This window comes from Piliocolobus tephrosceles, chromosome 14, assembly GCF_002776525.5.
Source record: "Piliocolobus tephrosceles isolate RC106 chromosome 14, ASM277652v3, whole genome shotgun sequence".
NCBI lineage: Eukaryota > Metazoa > Chordata > Mammalia > Primates > Cercopithecidae > Piliocolobus > Piliocolobus tephrosceles.
Genome location: NC_045447.1, coordinates 3,546,335 through 3,558,976, shown reverse-complemented (window position 1 = coordinate 3,558,976; position 12,642 = coordinate 3,546,335). Strand labels below are relative to the sequence as shown.

General features: G+C 55.6%; 1 protein-coding gene across 2 annotated transcripts in view; it reads left to right on the top strand.

Annotated features, from left to right (window-relative positions):
• The window catches only part of COL5A1 (collagen type V alpha 1 chain), a 202,711-nt gene that overhangs the window by 72,318 nt on the left and 117,751 nt on the right, over positions 1-12,642 (top strand). For both annotated transcript variants that reach the window (XM_023188991.3, XM_023188994.2), the window contains exon 5: positions 11,882-12,013. In XM_023188991.3, coding sequence (XP_023044759.1) covers positions 11,882-12,013 — 132 coding nt within the window. The remainder of the gene's footprint in view (positions 1-11,881; positions 12,014-12,642) is intronic.

The window sequence follows — 12,642 nt, the reverse complement described above, 5'->3', positions numbered from 1 at the left end:
AGGTGATGGTGGTGAAGGTGGTGATGCTGGTGAAGGTAGTGGTGAAGGTGATGGTGGTGGTGATAGTGTTTCTGGTGAAGGTGGTGGTGGAGGTGATGGTAGTAGTGGTGGTGATGCTGGTGGAGGTGGTGGTGGAGGTGATGCTGGTGGTTTCATGGTGATGGTGGTGTTGCTGGTGAAGATGGTGGTGGAGGTGATGGTGGTTATGCTGGTGACGGTGGTAGAGATGATGGTGGTAGTGGTGGTGATGCTGGTGGAGGTGATTGTGATGGTGTGATGATGGTGAAGGTGGTGGTGGAGGTGATGGTGGTGGTGGTGATGGCGATGATGGTAGAAGTGGTGATGGAGGTGATGGTGGTGGTGGTGGTGATGTTGGTGATGGTAGTGGTGAAGGTGATGGTGATGCTGGTGGTGGTGATGGTGGTGGTAATGATGTTAGTAGTGTGTTGGTTCTATGGTTTTGGTGCTGGTAGTGCTGCTGGTGGTGGTCGTGATGCTAGTAGCTTGGTGGTTCTGTGGTTTTGGTGCTGGTGGTGGCCGTGGAGGCTGTGCTGGTGGATGCTGATGGCTCTGGACAGTGTTCCGGTGCAATCCCGTTTAGTCCTCTGCTTCGTGAGGTAGATCTTATTATCCTGTTTTATCAACAAATGGAGACCTGGAGTAATTAGTCATATGCTGACATCCTCACACATGACAAAGGAGGAATCCAGTGCCCCGGCCTCCTGTGGTCAACGCCTTCCCTGTGCCATTCTTCTCTGGGCAGTCCTGCCAAGGGTCAGGTGGCTTCCTTCTGGGGAGCCTGGACCGAGTGAATGTCCCCTGTGCTCAGCGATGCCCCGTGTGCCATAAAACAGTGTCTGCAGGCCCACTGCTCCAAAAGTCCACATGTGGAGAAGGAAGGAGCAGCTCAAGTATGCACTGCCCAAGCCACAAGTGCAGGCCTTTGTGAGGTCGCCACCCTTTGGATGGCGAGTCTTTGAGGAGGTGGACCCACACCCTTTGGAGAGAGCAAGTCTTTGAGGAGGTGGACCTGCCCCCCAGCCCCTGCCATTGGTGCTACCATTTTGTCCCTTGGTCTAGAGATGAGGCCCCTCTTTCCCAGTTTGCTGAGCTGATCCTTTAGTCCCTGTGGGTGTGCATGAGGCTGTGACCTGATCATGCCCCTTCTCTGCACATATGTGTCCTGCCCCCATGATGGAGACACAGATGTGTCATTTTGCAGCCTCTACCCAGAGCTGTTGTGAGTAGACTTGACCCTACGCGTCTTGGGCTGGTGGCTGCAGGTGAGAATTGGACTGGGACTGGAGGCACCGAGTAAGGACATGGCGGGGACAGCAGAAAGTAATTTCTGACGACATGAAAATATTTCTCTAACACTCTCATTGATAGTGTGAAACTCGTTCTCACAGGTGCTGTGAAAACCATGGAAAAAATTATGTAGACCTCACTGGCTTGGGGGCATTTTGTTTTTCCATTTTGTGTGACTCACGGATGAAAAATATCAAAGCGAGATTGTAAATGTGACTGGTTTGGGCCCATGGCAGCTGGAATGGGGGAATCTGGTGGTCTCCTATGTGTGCAGTGCTATGGATGTCAAGGAAGTGGCTCGTGGAGAAGGGGCACCGGTGGCATCTGGCCAGGCTGCTCTGGCCGTGTCTGTCAGAATCTGCCGGGCCCAGCGGGAGGGAAGCCTTGTGCGTGAGACTGCTAATGACGGTACCATACTTGCGGGGAATGCAGTCATGTTCTTAGCTCCTGTTTCAGAGCCCAGGGCCAGACTCCACCCTCCCAGCAGCCTCTGGGGCCAGCGTTGTTCCATCCCCAGCTTCAGAAGGGGCAGGCATGGTTTAATGTGGTTTGTGAACAAGCCTGAGATCACTCAGCCAACAAGGGGCAAGGTGAACCCAGCTCCAGGCCCTGGCACCGCCTGTGGCTCTCCCTGCCTCTGTCCCATCCAGTCAGCGTGTTAACTCAGCTGGGCTGGGTTTGGTATGGCAGGTTGGACAATGTGCCCGGATGCCGGGACAGGGGAGGTATGTGGCAGGGCTTGGCAGTGGCACAACAGTCTCTCCTGGACAACATGCTTGCTGACCGCTCCTCCCATAGCCTCGAATGAGAAGGGTTTGTCTTCAATAATTTGTGTCTCTCTGTTTACCAGCACGAAGCGCTCTGGCTAAAATCAGGTGATAAAATCTGCAGGACAAGCAGAGCGCTCAGCTGGGATTCCTGTGGAACCTGTTTCGGTTGGATGAGGAGGGGGCCTGGGTGCCAGGCAGTGGTGGGGGGCTGGCTCACCCCAGGGATGGGGGGATTGGGTTGAAAGGAGTTGAAAGGAGGACTGCACGATTAAATGGCAGAGGAGGCACTGAACATGCAATTAGAGGGAACAGCATCATGATAAAGCAGGCTGGGCTGGGGACCCCGGCCACGGGAGCCTCTAATTTGGTGAGCCCCGTGTTTCCCGTCTCCATGGCCCCCAGGCTTATGAGGCTCTCCAATGAAAACTTTGCAATTTCCTCAGCTCACAACAGAAACGCAGCCTGGATACAGTCTCATTAGTTGAAAAGGCAGAACTGATTCTCTCAGCAAAATGCTCCCGTCTCTGCCAGAGCCAAGGACAACATGCTCCCGCCGCGGCCGCCGACCCATCTTCCGTCGAACGCGGCTGCCAGTTATGCCGTGGGCAGAGGCTCCACAGCGGAGCAGAATGGCCATAATGACCCTGGCCTGGTGGCGGAAACTTCCAGGGCACTTTAGTGACCCGGCAGGGGGCAGAAACCAGGAATGTAAAGGGAGAAACAGTGGTCAGTTAGCAGAGTGAGGGATGGCATGAAAACGGCTGCCACCTGCTTCTTTGGGCAGCCACAGGGCCAGCTGTGTGGGGCAGCTGGTGCTGGGTCTATGGCTTTGAAAGTTAAATGGAGTGGTTCAGGGGCTCAGCCCGGGAAGCCAAGACATGGAACAGGAGAAGCCTGAATCCACCAGGTGAATTGGGCAGGTGCCTGCCCCTGCTCCTAGGGCTGTATGGGCGACGGGACAAGGTTGTGGGAACTGGGAGCCTGTGGCCGTTCTGTGTGTAGGATGTGTGATTTGGCACGATGGCCTTGACTCCAAGGTGGGCAGCTCTGGGGTGGGGACTGTGGGGGCTGAAGGCGGAGACTCAGGAGCCCCAGTCAGCCCTCTTCCCATATGCCCTGCGAGAGTGGCACTGCCTCTCAGACCCTCCGTTGCTGCATCTGTGAAATGGGGATGAGAGAGTGGAAAGGAGGCCTTGCCTTCCTCCTGGAGGGGCTGAGAGAATGGGAGTAGGGCCAGACCTGTAAGAAAAGTCCCTTTTGCTGAGGCGTGAGGTAGGGCTGGGAATTGGGTCAGTGTGAAACACCAGGGTCTTTCTCAGTGCAGGCTGGGTACCGGCGGTGCACGCTGAGGATATCTGACATGTCAACACAGCCTGTCACGTTGGAGCGGGAAAGTGGGGTGGGCTTAGGACAAGCAGCCTCAAGGACCTGTGGGCTGTTGTTAAGGGTGGGGACTGAGTCCCAGGCACCTCGGGGCCATCTCCAGTGCTGTGCCAGGACCCATGTGTGTCACACACATGCATGCCTGTTTGCATATGCGCACAAGGCATGCCATGCCATATACATAGTCATAAAAGTGCATGCATGTACCCATGTCACACTTGCATATGTATGTATACTGTGCACATGACATATGCATGTATGTCATGCATCACACACCACACACATGAATGCAAAACACGTGTGCACAGTACACATATGGCCTCATGTGTGCAAGTGCACACCTGCACCCACACGGTACCGGATACATATACACACACATGTGCACACACACAGTCACACAGCATACCAGGCAACCCCAGATCCTGGTGCTTGGCCTGTAAGCGGACCATGGGCCTACAAGTGTGGGATTGCTGGATGGGCTTCCCTGCATCTGGTGGGTGTTTGGCCCTGCAGGAGGGCTGGAAAACAGCATGAAGTAGCAGGTGAGACACAGCACCTCACATGCTCATCCCATGGCCTGGGCAGAACAGGGGCAAGGCAGTGCATCATGCTCCATATCCTGGGTGGCGATCGGTCTCTGCCTTTCCAGGGCAAGGGGGCGGCTCAGGAAGGAGGCAGCTGCCATCATTGGTAGGAGGATGGAGGATGGGGAGAAAGGAGCAATGAAGGGTGGAGAAGGGGCGTGTCTGAGGAAGGTCGGGAGTGACATCTGTTGCCCTGCTCAGGGATGGGGCGTGTGCCGTGACACCCGGCAGTTGGATGCGACATCAGAGGAGAGCCATGGGCCACTGCTGGGCAGGGCATCAGGTTGGCTCTGTGTGCTTGTGTGCCAGGGGCTCTGATGGCACCTGGGAGGGGGACTGTGGGGACCGTGGGCCTTTCTGAGGTCGTGGTCAAGCTGCTTGCAGGTTCTTGGGGTCAGAGCCCACCTGTCTGAGAGGGCAGCTGCAGCTAAGAAATTCCTGGGGTGCCTTTGTGCCTCAGGAAGGGTCAGGGCATGGCCCACGGGACAATTCTGACCTACAGCCAGCCTCTTAGAGGCCCAGGGTTGGGTCCTGGAAGGCTGCAGGCTGAGGTCTCCCTGGGGTTTCTTTGGCTGTGCATGTGCATTGTGACCCAGCCCCAAGCTCCAGTTTCCTGTCCCTGTGCCCTGAAAAACCATGAGCACACCCAAGCCCAAGCAGGGGCTGCCCACCAGCCCCTGGCCCTTTTTCCAGGCTGCCAGCACCTCCCACCAGCCAGTGCCGGGCAAGGCTTCGCCAGGAGAGGTGGCTTCGTCGTCCGATTTTCCTGGTCTGTAGTTTGGAGCTTGGTTTCGTATCACAGGAGGCGCTGTGAAAATGCTCTCAGCATACGACATGAAGTTATGATCCTAGTTTTGTATTTGAAAGACGGTGTGTGCCAGATTATAGCAGCCAGGGTGGGGTGCCCTCTCCAGCACTTGGGCTGCTGGAAGCCCTGGGTTGAGAAGGGTTCTGAGGGCACCGGGGCAGATCTCTGCCTAGGGCTTTCTTGAGCTTCAGGCAGAGCTGTCTGTCTGGTCCACACAGCCTAGAGGGTGTCAGGGGAGGCTGAGATTTCCTGTGATGAAATGGGGAGACGGTGGCTTCCAGGGGCTGGTTGCCTGGCTGGTAGGTGGCTGGGCTGGACGTCTCCACGTGGCAACCTGGCTTCCAGAGAGGAGCTGACTCTGAGTGAACGTTCCAGAAGGAGGAGCACAGGCTCGGGAACTGCCCGGGTACCACTGATGGAAGGAGGAGCGTTCCTGCATCCACGGCTGCCTTTGAGGTCTGTGAGGGGCGGCTCCAGTCCTGGCTGCATCTTAGAATCTCATGAGCATTTATGGCTCCTGAATCCCAGGACCCCCCAGACCCACCCCATGGGGTCTCTGGGGGTCCCAGGGTTCCGCGGGTGTCACCTGCTGGGTAGGACACAGTGTGGCTACGTGTGAGTATCAGGGAAGAAGCTTCTCTCCACCCTGGACCCATCACATCTTTCACCAGGACGGTGATGGACACAGGTCTCAGGGATGCAGGAGGACTTCAGTGTGGCCCCCACTGTCCCCATCCAGGGCCCCCCATGGTACCCCTCAAGGGTCCCCTCAACTATACCCATCCAGAGCTGTCAGGTGTCCCCCCCTATGGCACCCCTATCCAGGGCTGCCCAGGCTCCCCCATAGTACCCCATCTAGGACCACCCTGTAACCTCCCCATTGTACCCATACAGGGTTGGCCAGGACCCCCCCATGACCCCGTTAGGGCTGTTCAGTGCCTCTCGTCACCCCATGGGACCCCATGACTGTGTTTGGATCCCATCACTGTCTCGTCTCTGCTCTGAGCAGTGGACTAGCCACCAACCCACAGCCCCGAGGGCGGAGCTGGAAGTCCCATGCACCTGGGGCTCTGGACTTGCAGGAATCAGGTGGCCCCCAGGGGCGGCCCAGGGCGGAGGCAGGTATCTCACTGGAGTCCTGCAGAATGGGTTACAGCCTTTGCGTCAGCTTCAGCTCCTCCTCCTCCCAGTCCTTGTAGGGGTCTGCTGGGGGGCAGATGTGGGGGTGCAGACATCACGGAGCCCTTTTCTCAGCCCTGCCTGGGAGGTGGCGCAGAAGCAGTGAAAGCTCGTGCAGCCGTGGGGCTGGCCTGTGGGAGCCTGCTGGGTTTCAGTCTTGGAGCCTGGAGCAGATCCCTCACTACAGCCCCATCTGCCTGGAGTCCTGCAGAGAAGCTCCTGCTCATCGACAGGCTTGCTGGGCACCCACGTGTTCGGGGCCCCCTCCCTCACCTGCATGTGTAGGGAAGACGCAGTGGGTGGGCTGGAAAGAGCCCTGGGCCGGGACCCGGGTCTAGAGCGACCCTGCTTCTGCAGCACTCTGAGTCCAAGCCTTAGCACCTGCGCCTCGGTGTCTCCTTCTCCACGGGGGTGGTGTGGGCTGGGCAGACACTTGCCCTTTGGCAGTGGTGTCCACAGAACACACCGGCTCTTTCTAGTGTGAAAACCCGCCTGAGGATTTGGTGGGGCAATGATTTGAACGAAGCAGGTGCATTTGCAGAGGAGGGGACACTGAACGAAGAGGCCTCACGCCCAGTCCTACTTACTGCCTATTCATGGCTGCAATCTGGGGGTGTGGCGGGCAGGCCACAACGTAGGGCTGGCTGAGGGCCAGGTCAGCCTGGGATCAGAGCACAGGGCACCTGGGGACACCTCAGGCTTTGTCCCCCTTTGTGGGTGTTCATTACCTAGCCTTGGGCCCTGATGGTCGTGCGGGTGTGCCTGGGTGCTGTGAGACCAGCACCAGCACCTTATGCAGGACCTGCAAGGTAGGGCTGCCGTGCTGGACACCCTGGGGTACGGGGGTGTGCCGGACACACCCATGATCCGAGGAGCTTGGGGCTTCCAGGGAAGCAGAGCTGGATCCAGGGGTACACCAGGGCCCAGGACCACAGCTGCCCCCGAAGGCCCCCGAGGCTTCTCTTCCTTCTTTGAAGTGCCTTTGGAGAGCATATATTCAGATGTCAAATTGCCAGTTGAAAGGAGAACATATTTTATTTGAATTGGATGAAATTTTATCCAGAAGTCATGTTGCTTAATAAAAATATGTGGTTTTGATTCACTGTTCCTCCTTGTCTTCTGGAGAATTTGAAACATGGGCCAGGATCCTCTGATGCGCGAGAGAGAGAAGGAGAAAGAGGGAGGGACAGGGAGAGGGAGGTGGGGCAGGTGGGCAGCTGTGCTGGCCTCAGGGGGTGAAGAGTAGGGCATCCCGTTTGAGGGCTGGCGTCGGGGAGGGAAGGTGTGAAATGCTGAAGGCTGTGCTCATCAGGGCCCCACTCTTGCTTCCTCCTCAGAATGCCCCCAGTTTACTGTGATGAGGTCTCAGGGGCAGGGGGCAGCAGCTGTCTTCGGTCACTCCCCGTCCCCGTACTCTGTCCCTTTGTGGGCCACAGCCCCCGAGGTGAAGTCTGGAAGGAGAGGAACCTGTCACCCAGTGCCCTCCTCAGCCCAGCAGATGCCCCATCCCAGGGAACAGGTGGAAGCTCAGCTCCCGACGACCAGCAACCCTCAGCGGCTTCCTGCACCACTGTCCCGAGGCATCCTGTGGAGAGGAAGGACCTGGGTTGGAGGGGGCTCGGCAGTGCTGTCCATGATGTGGGGTGATGCTGGGGGTTACAGTCCCTGAAACTTCAGATGAGGCGGTAGATACGTGGTGGCCAGGGACGCCCCATGCTCTGGGACTGAGGCCTGCGGGAGGAGCACCCATCTCTGTGTGTGCTGCTCCATCTGTTCTGAGATGTGGGGACAGGGGAGACAAGGCTGGGTCAGCTAGTGTCGGGGACCCCGCTGCACGCATAGGTTCCAGGTCCTGGCCACTGCTTCTATGGTTCTGCAGTTGGGGCCAGTGATGTCTCCTGTCGCAGCCCCTTCTTTCTATCTGTTAAATGGAGGTGACAGAAATTTCCCTTGTGAGTCCTGAGTCCTGCAAGGGAACGGGTGCTGGCATGCACCCAGGCACTGGGCGGACCTCAGAGCCCTGGCTGCGCTCTTCTGGATGGGGTGAGGCAGGGGCAGGTGGGCAGAAGGGCTGTGGCTGGGCTGTGGCACAGTGGTGCTGAGAAAGATGGGTCCGTCTGCCTGTGACCCAGAGGCAGGTGTGGATGTGGATGTGTGGCTGAAGTCAGGAGCGAGAACATTCCACCTGGCAGAGCTGCCTGGAGAGTCAGGTGGGCTTGGGGAGGGTTCTGAGCTCCTCGCTCATCGTTTGAGGTTTTTAAACACAGGTTGGGGTCACCCACGGTAACCACAGACACATACCCCACTTTCTTCCCCTTTTTGGTGCTGAGATCCATTGCCTGTTGAACCCCGAGGTCCTCCACTCAGATCCTGCCTCGCACCGCTCCCTCCCCTCTCAGGAGCACTGTCCTGGCTGCTGTGGCCTCCTCCCTGCCACCCTCTCACACCTGCTGTTGGGCCCCACCCTGCATCCTGCGTCAGCCCTGTGCTGACGCCCAGTTCCTCCAAACCTACTGCCCACTCAGGGCTTTTCCTGAGCACACACCTTCCCCCATTGACCTCAGAATCGTTTGCATTACTTATTGAGTGCCTTCTGTATACACAAGTTTTGCCTGGAGGACTCCACAGCTCTGTGAGATGAATGCTGCTGTTTTATGCTAATTTTTTCAGAGAGAAAGCAGGGAGCAGAGAGGTGTGTGTGAGCAGGCTCATCCCAGGCCACACAGCCAGGCAGCGGCAGAGCTGGTGTGTGGGCCGGGCCTGTCTGGCAACACAAAGCTTGCTGCTTTTCCGAGTGTGCCTGCGGGCTGGGGTTCCCTCCGCCCCACCCGTGTGCGCAGTGGTTGTGGTCCTCCCACCCGCTCCATCCAAGTCTCAGTGCCTGTCTTGCTGTGGCCAGACCCTCACGCCAAGGGTCTTCGTGGAAGAGAGCAGCCCTCGGAACAGTGACGGGTGTGCGCAGAGAGGTCACAGCTGTGAATGTCCCCCAGCCCTTCCCAGAACACTGGCACCCTGGGGCTGAGGGTGACTCACCAGGGTCAGAAGTACACAGCACAAAGCCACGTCACAGCCACCGCGGCTGCAGGCCAGAGTCTTCATGGCAGAGACAAAGCTATCACTAGACTCCTCCTGGCCCAGAGAGGGTCCTTGGCCGGGGGGAGGTGGTGCCTCTGCCTGGATGGAGTGAAGGCTCGGATGAACCAGGCTCGGATGAACCGTGGAGAACGTGCCATCCTCCACATGGCGTTGGGCACCCTGACCCTGCAGCCTGCTGACTACTGTGGCTCTGGAAAAGTGTGCAGATGTGATGCAGGGTGGCATGATAGGCTCCAGACCCAGAACACTCAGCACCTGGCCCTGCCTCAAGTCCCCTTGCCTGCAGCGCTGTCTCCAGTGCCAGGATTCCAGCACCTGGACATGGTCCTCCATGTTCTTTCCCTCCCTTGAATGCGGTGGGGTGTGTGGTGGTTGGACTTTGCAGGCTGCCTTGGGCTGATCCTGCCCCACCCGCTGGGGGACCCTGGACAGGTAACCTCACAGGGCCTCAGTTTCCTCTGCTGTAGAGTGGGGATTAGTCAGACACAATTCGTAGGGTTCTTGAGGGCACAGAGAGACCACGTGCAGGCTCTTTACCTAGTACTTGATCTGTGGTCAACATGATCCTAAATCGTCATCACTGTCATTACTGTAATCATTACTATATTGGTCGGCTTCTATGCATCTGATTATAGTCGAAAGATCCTCTGCTTTGGAACACCCAGGGTGCTGCCAGGGTGACACCTAGCATGCCTGTCACCTTTTTTTTTTTTTTTTTTTTTTGGGGCGGGGGTCTTGCTGTGTCGCCCAGGCTGGAGTGCAGTGGCACAATCTCCGCTCACTGCAAGCTCCACCTCCTAGGTTTACGCCATTCTTCTGCCTCAGCCTCCCGAGTAGCTGGGACTACAGGCGCCCGCCACCTCGCCCGGCTAATTGTTTTGTATTTTTAGTAGAGACGGGGTTTCACCGAATTAGCCAGGATGGTCTTGATCTCCTGACCTCGTGATCCGCCCGCCTCGGCCTCCCAAAGTGCTGGGATTACAGGCGTGAGCCACTGCGCCCGCCTGTCACCTTCATCTCTGCAGATAGCATTTATGAGACCCGCATTTCTTATTCCTAGTAGCAGCCCTTTTGTTTCTCCTGTGCGCACATCGTGGTCAGAGAATAATGAAATAAATTGTCTACACATCGTGGTTAGAGGAAGAAGGAATACGTGCTTGCATGCTTTTCCTGGCTGACACGGTCAGACTGTAGGCTGCTGGCAATGAACCCAAAAGTTTAGTTATTAGCAGCGTGGATTCATCCGCCCTGTAGTGTGGGTCAGTACTTCCTTCCCTTTTATGGTTGAATAATATTCTGCTCTCTGCGCATACCACACTCTTTTTATCCATTTATCTGTCGGTAGGCATGTAGGTTGCATTTATCTGTTGGCCATTGTGACTAATGCTACTATGAACACTTGCATACATTTATTTGTTTGAGTACCTGCTTTGTTTGGAGGGTGAACTGTTTTGGGTGAATTGTTTATGCATCTGTTTCAGTTCCTGAGATTGGAATTTTACTGGGTCATGTGACAATTCTAGTTTCAACTTTTTGAGAAACCAGACATCACCTCTTTAAAAGTACTCTCTCCCCCAGTGGTTGAGGGGTAATGGCAAAGGAGGCAGGGTACCTCCAAGCCCTCGGGGTCTAGGGTGGGTGAGAGTGCAGGCTGTTTCTCACAACAGGCAAAAACTGCCAGCATTGTACTGGCATCTGGCAGGTGTTTAACAGGTGTCTGATAAATGGATGAGTGAATGGGTGGTGGATTGATGGGTGGGTGGGTAGATGGGTGAATAGACAGATGAATGGATGGGTGGATGGGTGGAAGGATGGGTAGAGGGATGGACAGATGGATGGAAGGATGGATGTACCTAGATGGATAGATAGGTAGATGAATTAATGAGTGGATAGATGGCTGGGTGGATGGATGGACAGGTGGATAGGTAGATGGATGAATGGATGAGTGGATGGATGGGTGAATGGGTGGAAGGATGAGTGGATGGATGGATAGATGAATGGAAGGTTGTATATGTGCAGATGTATGGATGTATGGATGGATAAGTGAATGAGTGGACAGATGGATGGAGGAGTGGATTGATAGAAGATTTAATAGATGGATGGATAGACAGATGAATGGGTGAATGGATGGATACCTGGATGGATGGGTGGATGAGTGAATGGATGGATGGGTGAATGGATGGAAGGATTGGTAGATGTAGATGGCGAGGTGGATAGATGGGTGAGTGGATGAATGAATGAGTGGATGGATGGATGGGTAGATGGATGAGTGAATGGATGGATGGATGGATAGATGGATGGAAGGATGTATATATGCAGATGGATGGATGAGTGAATGAGTGGACAGATGGGTGGATGGATAGAGGGTTTATGGATGAATAGATAGACGGGGTGAATGGGTGAATGGATGGATAGATGGGTGGATGGGTGGATAGGTGAATGGATGGAAGGTAGATGTAGATGGATAGGTGGATAGATGGGTGAATGGATGAATGAATGAGTGGATGGATGGATGGATGGATGGATGGATAGATGGATGAGTAAATGGATGGATGGATGGTTGGATGGGCCAGCCTAGCTTGAGTGTCTTTTGTGAGTGGCAGCTTCTAGGGAGAATGTTTGACTCTGAGGACAAGCTTGTCTTGTGGCTTGGTCTGGATTTTGCCCTGCTTCAAGGCATGGGGCTGTGTCTCCCAGGTCCCCATGCGAGTGCTCTGTGAGCTGCTTTTTCATGCGCATCTGTTCTTTTCCAGGGTGACATCCAACAGCTGCTCTTTGTCTCGGACCACCGGGCAGCTTATGATTACTGCGAGCACTATAGCCCTGACTGTGACACCGCAGTACCTGACACCCCACAGTCGCAGGACCCCAATCCAGATGAATATGTGAGTTAACTCTGGCAGGGATCTTGGGGGGCGAGAGCAGACTACTTGGGATGGTTGGTGAAGGGACACATAAGCCATGGGACCCTTATTTTAAATAAATCCATTGGGTGAGAAATCAGAGGGACCCAGGAAGTAAACATTGGGATATCTGACTCACTTTACTAAATAGCACTGCCCAGAATGATAGGGTCACAGAGTCTGTCATCAATAACCCTCTCCTTTAACCTTTTGAACAAGCTCCTTGATGATGAATGCCCAGTGCTCTCTCACCTTTGGGCTTGACCTTGATGGGGTATTTGTGAGCACAGATGCCACAAGTGTCCCCCACAGACTCGATCCACTGGAGGGGCCATGTGCAGCTCGCCAAAGAGGACGGAGCCTGGGCTTGTCTACTGTAGAATGGCCAGCCCTCGGATCCTTTGAGTGCAGAGTGTGCTGTAGAGTGACAGCCACGTACCTGACACCTTTGTCCCTCTTCCTGGGATCCGCCATGTCCATTGGTCAGCTTTCCTCCCCCTCCCGCCCCCCACCCTCATGGCACTGCAGTTTATCTTATTTGCAGTTCTTTCTGTCACCTCTGCATGAAAATGCTCGCCCATGCCCTGTCCCATTGCCTCTCATTTCTCATC